The sequence below is a fragment of the Aedes albopictus genome, unplaced genomic scaffold, assembly GCF_035046485.1.
Source record: "Aedes albopictus strain Foshan unplaced genomic scaffold, AalbF5 HiC_scaffold_544, whole genome shotgun sequence".
Classification (NCBI taxonomy): domain Eukaryota; kingdom Metazoa; phylum Arthropoda; class Insecta; order Diptera; family Culicidae; genus Aedes; species Aedes albopictus.
This window is the reverse complement of record NW_026917359.1, coordinates 1-25,000: the sequence shown is the minus strand read 5'-3', so window position 1 is coordinate 25,000 and position 25,000 is coordinate 1. Positions and strand designations below refer to the sequence as shown.

The following is a 25,000-nucleotide window of genomic DNA, read 5'->3' as shown; positions in this document are numbered from 1 at the left end:
GCTCCAGGCCTGCTTTGTTTTTATTTCCGTTCCGCCTTTTTTTCTGCTGGATCACTGAAACCAACCCGTTTCGAGCCGCCTTGTTGGAAGTGATAAATGACTTCTGCTTAATTAATATTAATTCGTATCTATCGCGCCCGCTTATCCCGATACTCGAAGATAGAGCTGTAAGGAATTGTTGTTCCATTCCGTCCGGCGGCGAAACAGAAACGCAGTTTCATTCCGATTGAAAAAAGCAACTGAGTCGTCGTCAACGTGGACGGTTTGAATCATCCATTAAATTTACATACAGTGACAATTAGCTCTGAACTTGACTCTGAATTCCGATCGATTGGAATTTGTCTCAACCTCATTAATTCTCAGCATTTAATTCCAGTAGCTGACGATGACAACCCATTTCAATATTTTACTCATTCTTTTTCTTCTTCTTCTTCTCTTTTCCAGCATGCAAACTGTACTCCAAGAGCAACCTGCGCACCAAATCGGACGGGGTGCAGTTCCTCCGGCTCAAAGAGGACTTTCCCGTGGGAGGCGAGATAGTGTCGCTGTATGCCTACCCGCGGAACTCGATTCTGATTGCCCGGACGGAGAATTCCAGCGATGAAGAGTACTTCCGGCTGAAGGAGGTCAACAGTACGGCCGTTAGTGTGATACTGAACCGGAGTCTGGATCAGCTGGTGGATAGCGACAATCCGCAGAGTATACTGAAGTTCAGCGTGTTTTGCAGCGGGACGTCGATGGCCATGAAGCAGGATAATGTGAGTACATGGTGTGGGAAAGCATGAATAAGGTTGGAATGTACAAATTTTAATTTTCACCCGCGCATGACGATTTGTCTGTCACCGAACACGATTACCTGTTTAACAACTGCACCGAATGTAATCAACAGTCAAGTTTCACTAAAATAAACATGTTTTCACTAAAAAAAATGGAAGTCTGTGGTGTAGTTCCAAAAAAAATTTTCGATGTGGGTTCTCAAAAACTGAAATTTTTCAAGCTCTATTTTAGCACAACTTTTACACTCTCTTTGCATTAGAATAGGGTAAAAAATATAATTTGGACATGTATGTAATTTGGACATGCATGGCGATATATGGCTTATTCCGAAGAGCTAATAATAGTAGATACTTCTTAATATCGATTATTTAATCAAATAGACCCTATTCTGATGACTTATGTTGAAAATACGCTTAACAATTAAAAATTTACTTCAAAATTATTTAAAATGTAAATTGTTTCATTAAAAAATGCACAAATGCACAGGTATGCAAGACGACATACATTTCACAGTCACATACAATATTCACCCACAATCGTTGAAATATTAATTGTAAGAAATTCTAAATCTTTTGCAATGAATAATGTTCAATGAGGCAGCATTAGGCAACCAGTCTCTTAACATTCATCTAGAACGCTTAAAATAGGTGGTGTCCAAAATACACTACAAGTTTAATCTATTTTGGTCATCTGACAAACTACATGGGAATGCTGTGCGATTGCATACTTGAAGGCGTATTCTGTGAGTCTGGCGATATTTCCTTGATTTTAATAAAAACTGTAATAATTATCAAAATAGATGCCTGTTAAGCGGAGAAATTAAATTATTTGTAAGAAATATTTGTTAAATTATGCTACTTTCATGATTTAGCAGTATTCATGGCTAAACATTGAGATAATAGCCCTGTCTAAATTATATATACTTGAGGGTGTCCAAAACGTATTTTCGGTGTCCAAAATGCAATTCTAACAGACGATTGGAAATTGTGATTTACTCAGCTTAAAATGCTTTCGTTAAGGTTTTTGTCACCTGGAACGCAAAGTACAATCATATTATAAGCGTATTAGTAACTTTGAAAAATAATCAATTGCTTTCTAAGGAAGCTAGGGGACGGTTTTTTCAACGTTGTCCTCAGCCTGTCCAAAATACATGAATTACCCTACGTATGGGACACATTCTACAGTGATGTTACAACGTTTTGACGCCTTTTTGGTCAGATTTTCCGCTATAACTAGTAAATTCGACCGTGAACCTTCAAATATTATTGCATATTCGGATTCCATGTAAAATTTCCAATAAGTTTAATCTGTTGAATAATTAGTTTTCATTGGAAAAATATGTTAAAAATGGGAATTAGTAGCGTGACGTTACAACGTTGTAACGTCACGCTACCAAATCTCATTTTAAACATACTTTTCCAAATATGTAAAACTATTTGAGGGTTTACAGTCGAATTTACGAGTTAAAGTGAAAAATCTGACCAAAAAGGCGTCAAAACGTTGTAACATCACGGTAGAATGTGTCAAGGATACATTATATCAATAATGCGTAAGAGAGAGGATCAAGAAGAACAGGAAATTGTCTGTTAGATGACGTCATGGTTTACTAGAGATATCTACATAAGTATATCGAAAAGCCTATTTCTCTCTGTTTCTCTATATTTCTCTTACTCTCCCTCTCTTTAGCTCTAGGTTAGGCTCTGTTCTAATACTCCTCTTACATCTGTCGTAATCATTCAGAGATTCTTCATAAATTACGGAACGCTATTGGAAAAGCAATTGGGTCTACTACAGTGTAACGTTTCACATAAAAAAAAAAAAAATCATGTAGAAGATTTTTCAAATCGATCCCGGTACAAAACCCTGAAGGAACTAGGTAAATTTCCTACAGGAGAAATATCTGAAAGAATCCTGAGAGGAATCCCGGCTTGAAGCTTAGCAGAAATCCCTGAGTGAATCACATAAAACTTCCGGGCGGCATTAGTGGAAGGATCCCGGTAAGAATCCCGAGAGAAATCCATGAAAAAATCCCGGAAGGAGTCTTCCAAGGAATGCCAGCAGGAATCCCTGCACGTGTACCTAAAAGAATTCCCATTGAATTCGCTGAATGTATCTTGGCAAAAAACTTTGAAAGATTACCAGGAGAAATCCGTAAAGTAGTGTGGGGTGTGAACAATGATAGTGTCATTCCTCTTGCTTTCCCTTCTCCTAGTAGGCATCAGTGACAGCAAGCATCATGCCGAGGTTATTAGTGTGATACTGGTTCATTCAGGAGTGGAGCTTTGGCGGAGTAAGTCCCGTCAATGCCAAGTGGTTTTACTGTAGTTGGCTATGATCAGTGCTGATTTTTTTTTTTGTTCCGGTGAGTTACGCGATATTCACAAGTGGAATTCTTATGAATCATTTCAGGATTTTCTAATTCCAGCAGATATCCCGGAAGTTATTTCTGAACAAATTCCCTATAGAAGCTGAGCAGTAATCCCTGAAAGAATCATAGAAGATTGTCCGAAAGGAATTATTGAAGAAATCCCTGAAAAAACTTAATTAAGGAATCCCATCAGAAATTCCGGCACGAATACCTAACAAATTCAGGATTTCTGGAAGCAATCTAGGCAGATGTCTATATTCTTTCATATTACTTTTCGGGGGGAATCCTTCAACGAATTTCAGAAGGAATTTTGGGAGAAATCTATGAAGGAATTCTAGCAAGAACCTCTGAAGAAATGCCAAATAGAATACTAAAAAGAATCCATCAAGTATTATCTAAACCAATCCCAACAGAAATCCCTTAAGAGATCTCAGAAGTAATCCCTATAGGAATTCCGGAAGAAACATCTGGAGGAATCCCTATAGGAATCCCGAGGTAAATCCTGGAAAGATTCTCTATCCTACACTCTAACACTCAACCCTATTGTCTACCCTACCCTCGACCCTAACCCTTCACTCTACACTCTACACAATCCTCTATACTACTGTCTATCATATCCTCTATCCAGCTTCTACCCTACCCCTCCATCGTACTCTCTACCCTAACTCTATATTCTACCATCTCCTCTATCCCCTACCCTACTCTTCACTCTAACCATACTGTCTACTTTACTTTACCCCCTACTGTCTACCCTATCCTTCACCAAAACCCGCTATCCGACTATCTACCCACTACCTTACCATTTACCCTACCCTCTACCCTTCTGCTCATCAAGCTCGATCAATAGATACCCATATCACATGGTATTATAGCCTAGATTATAGTTCAAACCACCATTCCGTGGTCGCCATCTTGGATTATGGTTCACCATCTTGGATTTCGAAATGGCGTCGGGTATTTATTTTCAAGTTCTATTTTCACCACAATCGAACGAGATACTCATATTGCATAGTATCCGAAGCAGTATTGCCGGTTAAAACCATACATTCTGGAGTTTTTATCGCCATCTTAAATTCCATTACCCCTGAAACCCCCTCCACAACCTAAGGAATGTGTATGTCAAATTTGGTGGAAATTGGCTGAGGCATTTCAGAGTTATGCCATACACTGGATATCGCAGCTCGTCAACCATCGTGGTCAATTTGGTTCAATTTGAAAAGAACCCATTAAGAAATTCCTACCTACTATTAAGAAATATGTACGTCCTAAGAATTTTGAAAAATGTGTTGAAGATTATCTGAAAACCTCTCGAAAGAATGTCTGAAAGATTTTTCTATAGAAACATAAGGAGAAATTTCTTGGAAGATTTTTTTTTTTGAAGAATCCCCGAAGAAATTCATGGAATTTTTGAAGCAGTTCTGGCAAGATTTTCAAAAATTGATTGATTGATTGATTTGTCTTTATTAAAGAGACTTTCAGCCCTTGGCTGGTTCGTCTCTCTTTTCAAAAAGAATGCTTCGTTACAGATCTGAAGGAAACTGTAATGGAGTTTTTGAAGCTGTCCCTGAAAATTAATCCGAATGAATCCTTGAAATAATTTAAGAAAGAAAAAATCTGCGGATAGTTTCTGGAGAAAGTTCTTACACGGAGTTGTTTTTTTTTTTCAGAGGTATGGGAGAGCCATAGCAATAAGAATGGAAACTTTTCATACATTCATTACGGTGAAACCCACACTTTGTAGACGATCCAGTTCGGCTTCAATCTTCTCTGTTGATGCATACGGAACTAGACGTTTCGGACGAAATACGGGCTTGGTACCTGGCTTGACTGATAGCGATACCTTCTTTTTGGTGCACTGAATACGTTCTTGAACTTGGATCGTAGACGGTGGACAAGTTCTTCCGATTTTGGTATGTGATTTTGAAGAGACTTGATTGCAGACTGCATTGAACGGAATGTCCCACAATCCAAAAAGCTCGATCCACTCAGTGCCGAGCAAGTTGAGAGTGTCCACGTTTGTGACGTAACATCTTCCTTGATTCACGACGTTGTTCAAAGTAACGGTACATTCGAATCCAGTAATAAGACCCATGATGGTATACCTTGTGTAGACCTTGTGCCTTAGACACAGCGTTGCTCTTGAATAGTCTTTTCTTCTTTCTATCTTTTTGCTTGCAGCAAGAGCAATTACCTTCCGTATGTCCAGTTTTCTTGCAGGCATTACACTCATGCTAGAGGTAGAGGAAATTCTTCGAATAATGCATGTCGCCGCAACTCCGACATGATGTGTTCGGAATTTCGGATTGCGGTTTGCTATTGTACGGCGGTTTTGATGAACTCTTCACTGCACAAGCGGTTTGATTTCCTCCGGTCTTCTTGATCATAGCGGTGTCTCGTTTCAGATTCAGGAGTCTCTGGCATTCCTCGGCTAGCGAGCGTAAAGTCATCGGCGTAGCGGCATTGGAACTCTCGGTCCGTGATAGAAGGGTTGTCCGAACATCCGAGTCCTTGCTTGAGTTCGGGTCGGAAACCAACATCAAACATTTGAACTAATCTGCGTTGATCTTCGAGAGCTTGAATTCTTCGAATGTTTCATTCACAAATCCAGCGTAGGTCGGATCCTTCTTGAGTTGCAGACACTGGTAACGTTGATTGAAATGCGAGGTTTGACGATCGAAGATGAACTTCAATAGCTTGATGGTTTCATCGAAGGTCGTGTCTCCTTCGGCTTCTTCGGGAGGATGTTGCTTACATACCTCTAATACGCTACGGTGCTGAGGTTCCGAAGCAGCAATCGAACCATAGCTCAAGCGTTTTCTTCGAACAGATCTTTTTTTTTTATCTGTATTAACGAGATTTTTAGCCCTGGGCTAGTTCATCTCGGGACCCACGCTTTACTTCCCTTCCGAAGGAAGAACTCACATTTTGCGAGTTTGTCGGGAGTGGGATTCGATCCCAGGTCCTCGGCGTGATAGTCAAGTGTTCTAACCATCACACCAGGTCCGCTCCACAACAGATCTTCATATTTGGCAAACCAGGTTTCAAACGTTATTCCTGCTTCCGGGTCGTAGTTGAACTCGTTGATTGCGTTAGACAACGATTCGATCAGAAACTCGCTTCGATTCCGCAGACATGGTTCTTCCGGATGCTGCTGACTGCGTTGCAGATTACCGTCCCCTTGTCCTGCTTGGCTATAGCTTGAGCTTCTGCCGCCCAGGAAGCTGACAACTCTACGAGAACTTGGCCTTGATTTTCCAGGATCCTCAAAATGTTCACTTCGAATTCTGGAGACATTTTGCTTCATGTGATTTCGTAACTTCTCGTCGCCAAAAACGGTTCTACAGTTAAGAATATGACTGCTTTGGGTGAATGGTAGAACAAGACTGAATGTATTTCTGAATGACATTATAACGAAGGAAAATCATGGCTTGCTTGACTTCCCAACTGTAATGAACTGCATGAACTTTTCCTTCGAGGTCTTCACCGACATGGCAAACTCTAGGCTCCGAGATTCGTTCTCAAAACGGTTAATGGGACGGATTCACGTGACTATCAGCGGCTCGAGTGTCCCTTCTCCCTTGCGCATTCAGCCGTTCCACCACCGCGTCACTCATCAGCATCTCAGAAGAACCTGCATCCATTCGGAAAATAGCCATGCAATCCGGCTTCACCTTTTACAGTTGCACTGATGAGAAGATGATGAGTCTCCTATTCCACATCGTACAGCGGATCTTTGACGAACACCGCCCTGCACTATGTTTGTTTAGGCAGATCCTATAAAGCTTCTGCCTTTTGACTTCACGTGGCCGTGTTCACGATGTTCACTTACAAATCCAACATGACTGGCTGGCTACCTCGCTACAAGAACCTTCTACTCAGATTCGTGTACTTTTATTCCCTCCGATTCTCTCTTTCATGTCGTACTCACTCCTTCACCAACAGCCAGCGTGGAGAACTTCGTCACCTTGGAAACGATGTCGGTTGTAAAACTCCACGCTTATTATGGATCCAATCCAGCTTGTAACTCGGAGGCATTTTGTCGACCAACTCGTGCACCAGCATCGGCTCTTCAGATGGCCGCAGCGCTTCACGATGCTGCCGAAATTAATGAAGGTCTCCAGCCGATTCGCTCTCCGTGTTGAGTGTCGTCTGCTGTACGTAGGAGTCGTCTCCATTCTACTCGATTCATGGCTGTGCGTCTCCAGCTCCGCACTCTGCGAAGGGTCCGCAAAACGTTATCCACTTTGTAACGGTTCGTAGTAGCCCCTCGGCAGGTTTGTGAGATTTTGTCGCGGTCTAGTGTAGTTTTCGTTTGTTTGGTTATTTAAAATTCAGGAAAGTGTTTGTGTTGTTTGTTTCCACTTTTTGTTTGCTGGTCACCCGAAAAGGACGCAGCCAACAATAGCAGCCACCATCATCCTGCAATATTGTCCACCAGATGACTCTGCATGTAACCATGAAGATAGTGCCCAAATGGTAGCGAATGGGGGCCATGACAATATGTAGATCCTGGTGGAGTCATAAGCCTATGCTCGGCCATTTGCCCAAGTGATCCGTAGCAGGGAATGTCATAGATCATTAGATCAGGCGTGTGGTGGATAATAAGGACTCAGGTAAATCTGAATTTAGATGATTCCAGGAATTATATAATACCTGGAATCCACCCCCCCTCCCCCCCTTTCACAGATCCTCGAGGTTTTACCGTGGTTTTACCACAAATGAAGAGGTGAACTCTAACCCCAAAATGGGTCACCCTCCGCCGTGACGATATCCGGCAAAGACTTGGGCAGATGAAGATCCAGCCATTCGGTACTCCAGGCCGAGCACCAACCTGAGGCCCGTGCTCCAGCGGTCACAGACATCCTGGTTCGATCGGATGGCAAAAACTGCAAAGGACATTGAAGAAGAAGAAGAAGAAGAAGAAGAGGAAGAAGGACGAGAGGAAGGAGAGGATCGGATGATGATGGCGGCAGGAGAAAATGGTCCCGAAGGACAAAGGTCAGATTAGTTTTGAGAAAGTGGGTGAAGCAAAGTAGAGTGAAGGTAGAGACGTTTCGGATCAGCTGATCGCTCATTTTATGAATGAAAATTTGACAGGAGGTCGCGTCGAAGCCCGTGAGTGTGAATATCAATATCAACACTGTTGTGGTTTCGTGAAATAGACTCTTACAACTTGATCGACCCACCAAGCTTGCTGTGCATTGAAGCGAGCATTCCTCACTTCAGTCATTAGCGTCTTCAATAGCTTCTCGTGCTTTCCAAATAAATTCTGAAGGTCGCGAATGCTGATGAACAACGGCCGGCCAGACCTCACGCTCTTCTTGAATTTTTGGAAGCTGTTGCCTGCGTCACCACTTTTCGAGCAGCTGGTAGCTCCATGGAGATTCCACCAAAGTTCAGATCTGACCCTTTAGCAACTCTGCTTTTCCAAATGCGGCTATTCCGGCTGCTCTCCGAACGAACGTCTTTGAACGACTCGTCGCTGTCGCTGTCACTATCTTGTACCACTTGTACCAGCTTCGAGTGCGTCCTCACTTTTCGGGTACGCTCCCCAAAATTCAATGGTCGATGGCTTGGAGACTGCCGCTACCTGATAGTTCAACCCCCCTTGCCGCCGTTAGTTGAGCGTCTGACACTTTCTGCTCATGCTTCTACTGCTACTTCACCACCTCACGCTGTAGGTACCTGTGGTTCTAGCTCATAATTCTCCTGTTCTTGCTTCAGCTGTTCTTTCCTCACGCTTTCTTCCGAGCAGGTAGCTTCTTCCATGTCGCCTTCTGCTTCGCGAGGTCCTTGGCCTCGGCGATTTGCTCCTCTTCTAACTTAATTTCAATTGAATTGACGTCAGAACACTCCCTGGTCGAACCTCGTACCGCTTCTTTGCCTAGACTTCTTGCTCCTCTTCTTGCCCGCTGCGTCTGGAGCTTTCAGTTGCTGAGCACTACTTGGGACATTCTGTGGGTAACGTTTCCCACATTTAAACCTTTTACAGGTTTTTTTAGATTACAACATGACAGTTTCCACTATGCAGTCTACAAATTACTCATTTTCTAATGCAATGCAAGTGTTGATATGATCTTTCATGATAATATTAAATAATTTAAATTCATAAAAGCTAAATGTATTGAAACAAATGGTTGATAACTGTGCTTGAAAGATGTGGATCTGTATCAGACTGCACAATAGTATCAAAACAGTTGCTACTTAACCCCGCAATTACTATGAATGATCCTCACTTGTCGGTCGCTTATTTATGGGTTTATTACCCTTCCTCATACTCTACTTACCGACGACGATAATCTGATTTCACGTTTCCCCTTTTCTCTTCCATGCCCAACCCGTCTACCTTACGCCGGCAACATTGTGTTTCCACGTTCTCGCAACCACGACCGTCCCGAACAAAACGCATCGCCCGAGAACAGCAGTCGTCATTTTTCACAATTACTGTTTACATTGAAGATATCAACGATAATGATCCCGAATTTATCAATCTACCGTATGCGATCACGCTGGACGAATCAACGCCAATTGAGACGGTGGTGTTTAATAGAATTAAGGCAATTGATCGTGATAAGCCAAACACGCCGAATTCCGACATCGAGTACGCGATCGCACCGAAGCAGATCAAGAGCGGCGACTTCCCGTTTCGTCTGGAGAGCTCACAGAAGCCGAAGCTGATCCTGCAGCGTCCGCTGGACTACGACACCGGCCTGCACTCGATGAACGTGCTGGTGATTGCGAGCGATCGTGGGAACCCACCGAGGACTGCGAACGCGACGGTACGGGTGACGATTCGAGACGTGGACGACCTGTCGCCGATCTTCACCCGGGCAATTTACCGCACCAAGCTGAAGGAGTCGTTTCCGATTACGGTAATTGGGGTGGATGATGATGAGCGTTGATTGCGGTCTGAGTGTGTGATCGTGAGTGTTTCTTTGCAGGGCAAACCCGTCCATCAGCCGGTTTACTTTGATCCTCCGATCGGGGCGTTCGATCAGGACTCGTTGAATGCGTCGCTGATCTACAGCATAATTGGCGGGAATGAGCGGAAACTGTTCTGGATGTCGCCAGAAACGGGGATGATCTTTCTGCAGAAGGAGATCGATCTGGAGGCGGAGAGCTTGCCGGACAACACGATGGTGCTGCAGATCGAGGCCAGGCAGGCGAACAACCCGTCCAGAAATGCGCTGGCTAGGTAAGTACTTCGCGAACTCTTGGAAGCATTTCGTAATTGAATGATCATTAACTGTTTAGGGTTGAGATGGAGATCATCGATCTGAACGACAACCTGCCGGAGTTTGAGGTCGATCTCTACAACATCTCGATTATCGAGAACCTTCCGAAAGGGTTCAGCATTCTACAGGTGAACGCGATCGATCGCGATCAGGGTGAGAATGCCGAGTTCTATTACTACTTGGCCAACGAGAATCCGAAGGGGGCGTTTGTGATAGATCACATGTCCGGTTGGATCGTGGTGAATGACGAGACCTACCTGGACAAGGAGGCTCGGAGTTCGCTGCACATGACGGTCAACGCCATGGAACGGATCGAGCAGGTCGATCGAAGTCGGAACTATGGAACGGTTCAGGTGGAGATCACACTGCTGGATACGAACGACAATACGCCGGAGTTTGAACAGGGAACTTTGTATGAATTTAAGGCGAATTGTAGTGCTGCGATTGGGAGTAAGGTCGGATCAATCAAGGCTATTGATCCGGATGATCTAGGGAACGGGCAGGTACAGTATCACATTAAGAACGTTCGGCCGAATCTGGCGATTCCGTTCAAGCTTGATTCGGATACCGGGGATATCAAGGTTACAGAGCCCTTGACGTACGGGAAGATCGCGTTTTTTGTGGAGGCTCGTGATCAACCTCAGAACCCTTCCGAGTCGCGATTCAACGTAGCGCTGGTGACGATCGATATAGTCTGCCAATCGATCGAAGAGATTGAGTTCATCGGGGCACCGTATGAGTTCTGGGTGGGAGCGGATGCTCCGATTGGAGCATCCGTGGGTCAGATCCGGACTACGTTCGACTCAAACACAGAAGAAGAGATATTCTTTGATCTTCTTCATTCTTACCCCGAAGGTGTGCCATTCGCCATCGAAGAACGGTCGGGGATCGTGACCGTGATCGAAGGTCTGGACAAGTTTGACCGCCGGTGTTACGAATTTGAAACGGTTGTATCCTACCTTCCTAATGCCGAAGGTAAGGTTGTCGATCAACTAACCCCGGAAGCGTACAACAATCTGGAGAAGATCATCGTAACGAACGTCACCATTCACGTGATCAAGAACAACTTCATGCTTCTGAGAGGTACCAATTCTACCCCGATCGAGTTCAAGATCAAAGAGAACAAACCGAATGCGATCATCGGACAGCTTAAATTCCAAGATTTTCAGGAACAATGCGAGGCGGACGAGAAAGGTCTCCCTTCGTTGATATCTGTGCGCGGTGATCGCAACCGTGGCGATCGCCAGGTTTTCAATCTGAACGGTAAGAACCGAACACGGTATGGACGGAGGTTTATTCGTGAGGCATCACCGGACTTCGTCCAGCTGTATCCCTTGGTTTCTTTTGACGCCATGTACACAACCAATGGAACAACCAGAAAAGCGAGGAATTCCAGGTACTCTCGCAACCCGACCAGTGGAGTTCAGTATTCGCTGGTCAACAGCTACGATGTGTCCGAAACGATTCGGCTTACCAACGATGGTAAGTTGATGACAGTTAAAGGTCTCGATCGCGAGAAGCAAGACACGATCAAAGTTACGATCATCGCCGAGTACTTCTACAAACATCGAACCTTCGCGGGGATCTACCAAGTCGTGATCCTCGTGGAAGACGAAAACGACAACCCGCCGAAGTTCAACCAGCCGTACTACTTGGGAGTGATCGCGGAGAACTCTCCGATCGGAACGGAGATCGTCCTGAACAACCCCATCGTCATCACCGATCAGGACATCGGCGTGAACTCCGAGTACGACCTTGTCCTCGCCGGGGAATCCAATTCTTTCGCAGCCCAGTTCTCCAACTCGACCCTGTCGAACTACAACAAAACGGTGGCGCACATCTTCAAGAACCTTCAGATCGCCAATATCGACTCGAGCGAAGTCCTCAATCGACGAGTTGATTTCCGAGCGAAGCCGTACGAGGGGACAAACGGATCAACGCCGCACTACAATATCCTCTTCATGGGCCCGAACAAGCTCGATCGAGAGGAGATCGACAGTTTGAACCTGAAGATGATGGCCACCGATCGCGACAGTTTGACCTCGGAGGTGGAGCTGAGGATTCTGATCTTGGACGTGAACGATAATCCGCCGATCTTCGATAAGATCGCAATCTTCCGGAAGAGCAAGTGTGAGATGCTGGAGAACACGAGTGATCTGGAGCTGTACTATTTGGACGAGCTGGAGACGGAAGTGTTGCCGGGTTTTATGGACGTGGGTATGGAGACGGCCCGGATGAGTTACGGGGTTGAAAGCTTGTTCGAGATGGTTCAGTCGGCGCCGTACGTGGGGATGCCGAGGTTGCTCGACGGGCAACTGATGATGGGTAATCGATCGATGACCATGAAGAGGAAGCTGTACAAACCGAAGGGGCGGCTACGAGGTGGTGGAAGAAACACGAGGTCGGTCAGCAAGAAGTCGGGGTTGCGGTTCAGCCTTCCGGAGAATGTGGAGATCGGGAAGGTGATCTTGAAGCTGACAGCAAGCGATGAGGACTTCGATAAGAATTCTATGGTGTTCTATGAAATTGTGAATCAGGAGGAGTTTCCATCGAAGAATAGAAGTAGTTATTTCAAAATCGATCGATCAAGTGGAGAGCTGAAGGCGGTTAAACGACTACCGCCAGAGACGGAGATCAAGTTGAACATCTCGGCGAAGGATGTTGGAGGACTGACGGACGTGATAAGTTTGGAGTTCAAGGTCTACGACGTGAATGACAACTCTCCGGTGTTTGAACAGCAGTGGTACACTTTCAAAGTGGAGGAAGGAAGCTACCCGATCACTGGGAAGAGCATAGGTCAGGTGCGAGCCACAGACGAAGACTTGGGGATGAATGGCAATGTGTCGTATCTTCTGCTGGCGGAAGATGACATGAAGATCCCTTTCTCGATCTCTCCTTCGGATGGAACAATTCGGGTTTCCGGAGAGATCGATCGCGAGTCCGTCTCTTCGTACCACTTCAAGGTATTGGCGTCGGACAACAACTTCGATCTGAAACTATCCGCCATGGTTGACGTTGAAGTGATCGTACTGGACAAGAACGACAACAGCCCGGAGTTTACCACTTACGACGAGCTACACTACGACCGGAACAGTATTAAGCGTCTCCCCGTCTACGTATCGTACATCAACGTCAACGCAAAACCAGGGACGTTCGTAAAACAAGTACAAGCGAAAGACAACGACTTTGCCGAGAACGGAAATGGCCTGGTGATCTTTTCTCTGACAAGTCAGAGCGATCTCTTGCAGTTCAACATCGATCCCAAGGATGGGGTGATCACCACAGCATCCAAATTCGTTCCACCAACGAATCGTAAAACCTACCAGCACATCAACGTCACGGTAGTTGCCTCCGATTTTGGGACACCCCCGCGATCGAGCAGTTCCCTGTTGATCGTGAACCTCCAAGGCGATCCGGACAGACTGAACGCAGCCGACGAACGGGTCCCACTCTTCCCATACAAGTACTACGAACTGGAACTACGCGAAAATGAACCCGCTCCTCGGATAGCTCTGAACATAACCCTGAACAAGAAGTACGCCAAAGATCACTTCCGATGGACGATCGTAACCGACGATCACGGAGACAAATTCAGAATTGACGAGAAGAATGGATCGCTTTGGCTGCTGCAGCCACTGGACCGCGAAGAGCAGGATTCTTATGAGATCAAGATCAAAGTGGATAAGATCAAGACCCGAGAGAGCCGTAACATTCCAAGTGTTCTGTACGCCCTGGAGAATCCGGTTCGGAAAAGAACCAGTAAACTCCACGACAACGAGGTGGAGATTCTGATCAAGGTGATGGACGTCAACGACAATGCACCGATCTTCAAAGATAACGAAGGACCGATCATTGCGGTTGTTCCCGATCGAGCAAACTACGGCTACTCAGTGTTGAAGGTCGAAGCGTACGATCAGGACGCTGGAAGCAACGGTGAAATCCGTTACTCGCTACTCAACGAACCGGCTCGTCTGTTCGACGTGGATGCTTTGACGGGTCAGATCCGGCTGCTCAGTTCACTGATCAACTACCAGGATCGCGTGTTCGGGTTCGACGTCAAGGCGACGGACCGAGTAGGCGCTGACGACGGACAGTCGACGATCGCCAACGTCTTTGTTTACGTGCTGAACTCTCATCAGGAGGTCCGCATGATCATGGCCGGTCTTCCGGTGGAGGTCGAAAAGCAGATGGGAATGATCACCGCCAGTCTGAGCCTTGCCACAGGGTATGACGTGCGGATACGTGCCTTGGAGAGCAACAACAAGGTGGATGACGCGTGAGTATTGAGGTTAATTTCGATCCACGAGAGTCGGTAATTCAACACTTCCGTTTCAGCACAAACTTGTTCCTGTATGCCATCGATCGCAAGTCCAATTCCCTGGTGGAAATGGGAGAGCTTCAGCGGTAAGTAGCAATCACCTAGAGCAAACCGTAGAACAACGATTCAAGAACATCTTCCTCCCCTTGAAGATCCCTCGCATCGCTGGATATGGCAAATTTGAAGCCAAATTTGCCCATCATCGAACTGACGGAGCTGTCGTTGAATGCGCTGGAACCGCATCCGTACGACGCCGGCATGAAGGGGATCGAACTGGCCACGGTCGTCATCGGGGGGCTGATTTTCGCCGGCGGAACGGCGACGGCCCTGTGCATCGCATGCGCCCGGTACCGACGGTGAGTATTGCACAACTTCTTGTATGCAAGTAGGCAGCGGGCGGATGAAGTTGGTTCATTTCATCGTTGCATCAAAGTAGGCCATTTTTGTTGCATGCCCAGAAGATTCATTTCGGAATGTTGCACTCTAAAAAAAACTATCATTCATCATCGTTAGAATGCTAATTATTTTTAAAAATCTTTTGATTAAAACTCGATTCAAGTCAACTGGACAAATTGTATTAACAATGGAATTCCGTTCTCGTTTCTTTTCTAGTGCATTGTATAGCAACTATCGATATTAAATCTCGGGTTAACTATTAAAAGAGCAAACGAGCACGCCACGCACCACCATGATTATAGTCAACATTATTGTATCGTAATCATCCTAACAACTAGCGCTTAAGAGATGAAGGAAATAACCAATTGTTTTACTGTTAGGATTGAAACTGTGAGGACTGAGATAGGGTAATGTAGTTAGTGCATGTTTTAGATAAACAATATTCTTCAAATAATACTTAAACTTATAGAACACATTCTTTTATTCTTCTCCTACATCAGTATTACGAGCGAGATTTCGAGCTCGCTGAGGTCAGATCACCGTTGTAAAAATTCTACGTGTTCAAGTTTTTATGCATTTCTTTTAAAAGTAGATAAATATTTGAGTATTTATCAAAGACATATTAAATGAATATCTCAAAATTTATATAGGGTGCGGGCACCGGTTTTGGCCAGTCTAGGGGAAATCATTTTTATATAAATAATCAATAATCCAATGAAAGCTACCAATGTGTCAAATGAAAGGTTTCGATCTATACTTTATTGAAAAAATGCAGAAATCAAGCTAATACTTGATTTTTGTATTAAAAGTGGCACTGGTCAAAATAGAAGCATTGCCGCAGTTTTGGCCATATTCTCAGCTTTGGTTTCTTTATTTGCCAATCACGTGAATTCCTTATGGGAGTGGCCAAATTAGAAGCATCCTGGCCAAAATAGATATATGGGAGCTGATTTTTTAAGGAAAATTATTTTTTTCTTTCAGTTTTTAATCAAAATGTATGGTTTTCATAGCTGTAATCATCATATTATATTAGAGTCTACTAGTAGAAAATAAACTGGCCCGCCAAAACTGCGGGCTGGTCAAAACTGAAGCTTCTACCCTACATCACAGGTTTACTAAGGAATCTATACAACTTCTTATTAAGGTTGATTTTTTTTTAACAATCTCAGATTGGGTCATCATAAAACATTGTAAGTGCTATTCTCACTGCGCCGTGCTGCGCTGAATCGATTGGAAACTTCCTCAGGCATATTTCAAAAATATTGTTTCGACAACTCCTTTGGGAATTTACATAGAAAATTATTTTGTAATTCCTTCGAGTTATTTTGAACGTTACCTTTGAAATTTCTTCATCCAACTACTTGAGAAATAGTAATTTTCTGGAGGAAACACCTGAAAAGTTATTATAGGAGTTACCAAGTATGTCGGTGGAGTTGCTAACGAGAACATTAGAGGAATTTCTAATGAAATTGTTGAAAAAAATAACCAAAAAGAAATTTCCTGAAGAATTTCATAAAAAAAAGTAAGAGAAGTTTCTAAACAAAAATGAGAATTCAGTTTCTTATGAATACCAAAGAAATTTTATAAAGAATGACCAGAAAAATTCAAAAATACTTTCGTAGAAAATTCTGAACAATTTGAAGAATTCCGGAAAAAAAGTCTTAGAAATTCATGCACGATTTCTTTTAAGATTTTTTTTTGTCTTTTTTCATGAATTTTTCTGGTCATATCCTTCAGAAATACTCCACGAAATTTATGTAGGAATTCTTTCGAGAATTTTCCAAAGAATTCCTCCGTTGTTTTTTGGAATTCTTTTGACAATTTCTCAAGAAATTTCTGCGGCAAATCTAATGGAAATTCTTCCAAAAATAAGTTCAGAATTTGTTTTTTGCTTTGACTTCAGGATTTACTGCGAAACATTATTTTATTTTTATTTTATTTCTCATTATTTTTTTAAGACTTTTCCGGCATTTTATAAAAAGTTAACACCGGCAATTTATTTAGAACTTATCCGTCTTTTTCTTATAGACTTCCTATATCTATTTCGTAAAAAAATCTCTAGTACATTCTATTGGAACTTCTTTGGCAATTATTTCAGGATTTTCTCTGAAAATTACTATTGGAATTGGGTTGTTTAGTGAATAAAATATTGCTATTTTCCATAGCCTAATCGAAAGAGCTATGTTTTCTGAGTATAACGTGATTTTATTGGATTTCAATACCTTTGTTTTGATGGTTAAATAACAAAACAGTTTTAATTTTCGTGGATAGAATGACAGTTCAATCGATAAAGTGACAGTTCGACCCGAACAAAAAAAATCCCCATACAAACTTTAAACGCATTTCAAAAATAGTTCCCGGACTCCAAAAATTATGAAATTTTGAATTTCGACTAATTTTCGGGCGCAGAATCCGATTATGAAATATTCTGGATACCCCTAAAGAACCCAATTGTGCTAAAAGTTTTCTTAGAAGTAAATTCCATCGGACATTTTTTATAGGATTTTGTTTTAGAATTTCTTAAAGAACTTCCTCAGAATTTTCTTCAGGCAATTCTAATTCCATTCCTTCGATTGAGAAATTATTCCAACTGTTTCTACTTCTTAAGAAGTTTCTCCGGCAATTCTTCAAGGAATTACGGTGACTTCGATAATTCCTCCGTTGATATCTTATGGAATTCCCCTGGAAATGGATTATTTATGCATTCTTGCACTTTATTTAAAACAAACTCATCAATAACTGTAGTTCAGTATTTTTTATACAATTGCTTTAAAAATTATTTCCTCGATAGTTTTTTTTTGATTTTTTTTAGAATTTTTTTGCAGAAATTTCACCGGAAATTCCCTAAGAAATCATGTTTTATAAAATAAGGATTTTTTATCAGAAATGTTCAAAATACAATCAGAGAAGTTACTGTAGGAATTATCATTGGACATCTTGTTGGAAATTCTGGATGACTCTCTGAATATATTGTCTAAGGCTGATGAAATGTCAAAAGGACTTCTGAAACAATTTATAATGTAAATGCAGAGTTTTCAAGGTTATAGATTTTTTGAAGAAAGATTGGAGAGTGTTATATTGCAAATTTTATCAAAGATTTAGCGAAAGCATTGCTGATATATTGCTAGAGGAATTTCTCAATAAATTTCGGATAAACAATATTTTTAAACTACTTTTACACAAATATTGGTGAAAACTGAATTCCGGGAGACATCTCTAAAAAGAAATCCAATGTCCCTCGATCGATTTGTAGAGAAACCTTTTAATGCATTCTCACAGGAATCCCAATGGAATTCATCCTGAATTTTATTTATGATTTCCTTTGACTTTTTGAGAAATTGCTTTGATTCTTCAAAAACTTCTCCAAAAATTAGTTAGGTAATTTCTCCGGCATTTTTTTGTAAATTTCTTCGACATAATATTTAGATATTTTCCGGCATACTATTGAGCAAATTCCTCAGACAAAATCTTATTGAATTGTTTCAAAAACTTCTTTAAGATTTTTTCGAAAATTTTTTAGGAACTTTTTTTGATAACTACCTTGAAGCAATTGCTTTTCAACCTCTTACAGCAATTCCTTCAGAAATTTCTTCAAAAATTTCTTCGGGAATACCTGAATGTATTTTTCTAGGAATTCATTCAGAATTTCTATTGAGATTTTTTTCCGGAAATTTCTTAAAAAAATATTCGGCATTGTCTAGCGGATTTCTAGAAGAGCCAGTTCGCGAGAACCGCGACCCCCCTTCCAAAGGAAGTGGAATCGATGTGCTCCGATTGAGCTGAAATTTGGGAATGGTTTTCCATATAAAAGATGATATCACGGTGTCAAAATTGTGATTATTATCGAACTTTCATGTACCTCGGATTTTCCTTCATAGAATATTAGAATTTCGGCTATAATGTATAAGTGCAAAATTTGAAAATATTCTATCGGGGAAAATTTGAGTTAGCTGAGTTTTTGGCTGTTTCCCAGGCGCCCTGAAAATCGTCAAAAAAATTATGAAAATAACCTATTTCTTCAATTTAAATATCCAAGATTATCCAACGCTTGGCTTAAATGGAAGTGCCATAGGAATAGAGTGTCCATGCAAAATTTCAGCTTAATCCATTAACTTTTGCGGAAGTTATTGCGATTTTAGTGATTTTACCTATTTTTAGACATGAAATCTTTGAGGGCTATTTTACCCCACTTCCCCCTAACGGAAAAATCTGAAAACACTAGTTTACAGCAATTTTGAACTCGGTAAGCTGATGATCATTTTTGGTGTAGAATCATGCCCTGAGTTCGAAAACGCCAAGGAAAAAAATTACAGTAGAGCGGATTTTTTTTCGACTTTCCATACAAGGTTGATGATTTGAAATCGATTTTTATTCTATTTTTAAGAAACGTCGCTCACTTCACACATCTCATTCTCCGTAATCAATGCTACGATTGAGCTAAATTTTTTGCTGTAACTCGCCTACATATGATATGTTAAATAAACGTTGAGAAAGAATTTTTAGATTGTTTTTTTCTTATTGAAAAAAATATATTTCTTCATATATTTTTGAAAAATTTGGCTAAAATTTGAGAAGACCGTCCCCAAAACTCGCCAATATCTTGAATTTCATCAATCTGACGCAAAACCTGCATTCAGATGATCGAATGGTATTGTATTCAGATTTTAATTTATGGAAACAGATTTGAAATTGGTTGAACAAAACGCAATATATTTGAATTTTAGTAAATTCCATATTTTTAAAAGTTGTAAAACTCGATATTGAGCTAAAACTCAAAAAGTGCTCTACTTAAAAATTTTTGAAGCATGGTTTCGAAATCAGTACAAAATTGTGCTTCAAAAATTTTGGTCGTTGACAGAAGTTCACGACTTTCGTTTTATTTTGTAAACTAGTGAAATCGGCCAGATATCATCTTTTGTATGGAAAACCATACCCCGATATAAGAAGGGGTTGCGGCTCTCGCGAACTGGCTCTTAAGGAATTAACGAAGCAATGCTTCAGGGAACTGTTAAAGGGATTCCTTAAAAAAAATCGGATGAATTATTGAATGTTTTACGGATTCTCAAAGTTCTTAAAAATGCCGTAAGACTTTGTGAAAGAATTTTCTGAATATCATTTGGAAGAACTTCAGAACAAATTTTCCAAGAAACATTTGAAGAAATCCTCACGGAATTGTAGGAAAACTTTTTTACGAAATTTCAGGAGGAATTCCTTAAAATAATTGAAAATCTTGAAAATGTTGGGGAATTTCAAAAGTAATTGCGTGGAGAGAACTCTGTAGAAATTGAAGGAAGAAAATTGAAATTAAGTATAAATTCCTGTTTAACATTTTTTTAAGGAATTGACGGAAGAATTTCCTATGTTATTTTCTATAATATTCGTGGCTGCCGTTTTGGAGGTTATTAAAGGAAATCTCAATAAAATTGCTATAAGGATCACCAGAAGAATCCCTAAAGATGTTTCCAAAGGTTTTGTCGGATAGATTCCCGAAAAAAAATATCTGAGAAAAATTCCAGAGGAATACCTGGAAGTATTCCTAAACATGCTGTATAAACTTTAATTGCAAATAAATTGTGCAAGGAATTTCTTAATGAATTACTGAACGCTGTATTGCTAGAGGAATTTTTTTATGGGTAACTTAAAAAAATTCAAGTAATGCCGATGAATTTCTGAACAGAATTCTGGAATATAGAGAAATTCAAACAAATCATGGGAGGAATCCATTGATAAACTGCCAGGCGAATTCTTGGAACATTGGGGAGGATTTTCCAAGGAAATTTCCGTGAGAATGTCCAAAAAAGTTAGTTGCCGGAGGAACATGTAAGCACAGAGAAACAGACGTCACACTCTGCCCGCTTTCCATCGATCAATTTTTAACGGTTGATTTAAATTTTCGATAGTTGGTCAATTGACCACTCGCGGCGTTGGCATCGTTTTTGCCTCTGTTTGACGCTTGAAAACTATTGCCACCTAGTGATGTCCCGGCCAAACACAGTACGTTTAGCATTGGGTGATTACGTTTTCAAGACGATGTTTTTTAATAAAATTTGCTCTAAGTGTTACATCTGTTTCTCTGTAATATAAGCAAACTGCTAGAACATTTCATGAAGAAAGTTGTAGAAGAAATCCTGAATAAATGGTCGAATGAGTTCCTGAATCAATTATTTGAGGAATTCCATAAAAAAATGCCAACAGAAAATCTGAATTAAAATAAAAGCTAGAGAGTTCCCCAATAAATTACAAGACAAATTTCCAAATAGTATGACGGAGGTAGTAATAATTATTGGGACAATTTCCAAAACAATTAGAAAAGAAGCTCCTTAAACAATCCCGAGAAAAAAAATCCAAAGAAATTGAAAGAAGAATTGGATGAATCTTTGAGAACAACTACATAGCCAGAGAAATTCGCGAAGAGAATACGGAAATTTTGTAGCACAATTCTTAGAGAAATTTTCGGAAAAAAGTTGAAGGATTTCATCATGAAATTACTAGAGAAATTTCTTAAGAAATTATCGGGAGGATTTCCGAAAAAAAAAAATTGCTTAGACATTTCTGAATAAAATGCCGAAGGAAACAATGAAAAATTATTGAAGAATTTCAAAGGAATTGCCATAGATTTTTTTTTGTTAGATTTTGCCAAAGGAATCCTCTAAGGAATAACTAGAAAAAAAATTTCAGAGAAATTGCTACAGAATTCCGTAAAGATATAAGGCAATCCATGAGACAGATGCGATCAGCTGATTTTTTTTGTTTACCATGTATTTTTGACATAAGATGATCGGGGTGACAGTTGAACCATAGACTAATTTCAAGACCTCGATATACCAATGAAAACCATTAAATTTTGTGTGTCCAGTCCGGTAGCCAATAATTGTCATTACCGTGTATTTTTTTCGTGTAAAATACCTTTTGTGTAAATTATATTTCACGTGTTACAGCGATCTGACAGAAAAAGGACAAAACATAAATTACGTAATGGGTACCGATGAATGTTCACAATCTGGGAACTTGACTGCGGAAAAAAATTGTGACTATGACGCCACAAATGAATTGGTTAAGCACCGACGACACTTGACGGGACTATGTTAAGTTGTACTTACACTGTGTTTACAAATTTGGCAGTCACCCCCATCGCGTAATATCGTCATGGATTTCCTTATTACCGGAGGAATCTTTAAATAAAATGCTTCAAGAATTAGGACATATCTGAACTAATTTCAGTTCTTTCCAGAAAATTTTCAAGGAATTTCTCCAGCAATTCCTTCAGAGATTCATCAAGAAATGCAATTCTATCAGTATTTTTTTTTCACAGATTACTACAGGAGTTCCTGAAGAGATTTGGCAGGAGTTTCTTCGAAGATTATATTACAGGTTCATGCAGGAATTCCTTCAGAAAATAATTTCTTCTCTAGAAGTTCCTTCATAAATTATTGTTGAAATTCCTCCATATACTTCTTCAGGAATACCTTCAGATATCTCCAGGGATTTTCTCAGAAGCTCTACAGTAATTCCTCTAGGAATAATTCTTGTATATCCCTGACAACAAATTTTCTGTAAAATCTCAAGGGATTTCTCTAGAAGTGTAAAGAAATTTTCCAGAAATGCTTCTAGCAATACTTCAAATTGTATGGCTTTATCGGTCATTTTCTACTCCGTGTATAAAGGATAAGACATCAAAGTGGATAATGAAATGATAGTGTGAAAAGTGTAAAAAATTATAGAAGGTGAAACATTGAACAAATACATCGAGCATGTGAAACTTTTGGCGTACGACCTGAAATAAATCGGCTTGGTTGATGATTCGTACTACCATACCAAGACTAGGTATTTGTTCAGTACATGACCTTCACGCTGAACTTCACCTTCTATCGGTAAATCCAACGGAAGCTAACGATCCCTCCGCATCTGGTGGCAGGAATGAGAAACCTATGAAAAGAGGGGCTCCTCCAAAATTTGCCATTGCGCAGCATAGGCAAACTGCACTTTTTCACTTTTTCATATCGAATTGCGCATCGTAGAGAAACAAACGAGCACTTTTTGAAAAGAAAATTTAATTCTCTTTCAAATGCTCTTAGATCCGGTTGGTACTTACAAACAATTTATGTGATTAATTTGAGGAGCTCTTGCTATGCCTCCGGCGGGCAATCTTCCGGATTTTTTGTTAGCTGGCCAACCCGGTGTCTGTCGCCGTGGGCATCGAGATTGATGATACTAGAAGCCATTGCAAATGGAAAATATCAACTTCTAGAGCAAAAAATGAGTAAAATTTGACGATAAAAAATTGACTTTTTTTTATGTAAACAAACGATTTTCTCCTTATCTCACCAAGCGCCTCTACAACGTCTAATAAAGTGATTTTAATGGTTATGCAGTTCAATACCTCCGTTTTCATAAAGTTGTTTGTTCAGACATCAGTTCGATAGGATGGTGTTTGCTACTATAAATTGTGGGTGCATTGTCTGTGTCTGGTGAACCGGGGAAACATCGGCATACGGCACCGGTGTGGTTGGTGGATCATCGACAAGGAAACGCTATCCGGGTGAGAAATTTCCAATCTTTGTTATAATGAAGAACTTGTTGAGAGGAGAGTATCTCTTCATCTCTCGGGGCTCGACGACGGCACTTCTGAAGACTGTTCGATGCGTATGATGGGGGAAGGGATAATTCGGTCATCAGCAACTTGTCTCCGGCATCTGTTGCAGATGGCGGCAGATCAGAGTGGCATTGTTGCATGTAACTAGGTGAATTACAGCAATAATTCTAAGGTGGTGATTAGCCAGTGTATGTTGGCAACATTCTTTCGTTTTTTTACTTTTACTGCGAGTTTTGTTTTGGTGCTGTTCTGCTCATTCTCACAGGGATTTTGAACACAGTACTCGAGGTAAAAGTCAAAATCTCACAGGCATGCGTTTGATTCAGTAGTACATTGTTATCGCTGGCGTGGGCAGCTTTTTAGTGGCATACCAGTTGAGTATCCTAGATAACCTTCAGAATGTTTTATGTAATTTATGGAAATCATATAATTCAAACTTAAATTTCGATCTGGCTGTTTCCAGAAGGATATAGGGAATCGCGCCACTTGGGCGGTGGCTTCTATATTCGTCTGTTTTCCACTATAACTCAGTCAAATTTGAACCAATTGACACAACTTTTGGAATGTTGTGAGATAGGTATAGTATCTACTCGTGTACAACATTTCAAGTCAATTGGTTCAAAATTGACTGAGTTATAGTGGAAAACAGACGAATATAGAAGCCACCGCCCAAGTGGCGCGATACCCTATTTGATCAATATTTCATATAATTTGCTCTATTCTCGCGTTCTGTTTTATAGTTTACTACATAGTTTACCTTTTATAAACGTTTTATTTCAGAAGGATTCAGATTTGAAATCGAACACCCAACAAGGATCAAGTTGGGAAAAGAACCAGGCATCAAACAAAAAAAAAAAAATGTGCACCTGAACGTTGACCAAACGTTTCCTTTGAACTTTACCCTTCCACTAACACCCAAATTCCCGTGACGCCTAGGCCTGAAAGAATGTAGAGGTCTCTATGTACTTTCATAGGTGTCCAACTAATCTTCCTTTCCCATCCCTCAGCTGTCGCAAGGACGTGGCCAGGACAGCACTCGACCGTTGGAGGATTGCGTCAGTCTTGTCTAAGAGTCAGAGATTAGTCCCAAATCTTTGTGCTTTGGTAACGGATAGGAATGATGCAACCCTTATAACAGCGATCCAGGACTGTACCACCTACGAATTTGTGCGACTTGCTCAATGCTAATGCTAATGCTAATGCTAATGCTAATGCTAATCTCACCAAGCGCCTCTACAATTGGGTTTTTAAATTAAGAAAAAATCAATGATTTTCTATTTTTAAACAAAAGAGCACCTTTTTCTGAGCCGCTA

General features: G+C 41.1%; 1 protein-coding gene across 2 annotated transcripts; it reads left to right on the top strand.

Annotated features, from left to right (window-relative positions):
* Nucleotides 1-444: 444 nt before the first annotated feature.
* On the top strand, nucleotides 445-15,581 carry LOC109424800 (cadherin-89D; the record flags this gene model as incomplete). 2 transcript variants are annotated; one of them, XM_062843796.1, is given in 7 exon segments in its annotated part: nucleotides 445-758; nucleotides 9,571-10,017; nucleotides 10,087-10,340; nucleotides 10,400-14,656; nucleotides 14,716-14,784; nucleotides 14,851-15,054; nucleotides 15,311-15,581. In XM_062843796.1, coding segments are annotated over 7 exon segments (5,573 nt in total), but the record flags the coding sequence as incomplete, so codon positions are not given.
* Between the last annotated feature and the right edge of the window lie 9,419 nt (nucleotides 15,582-25,000).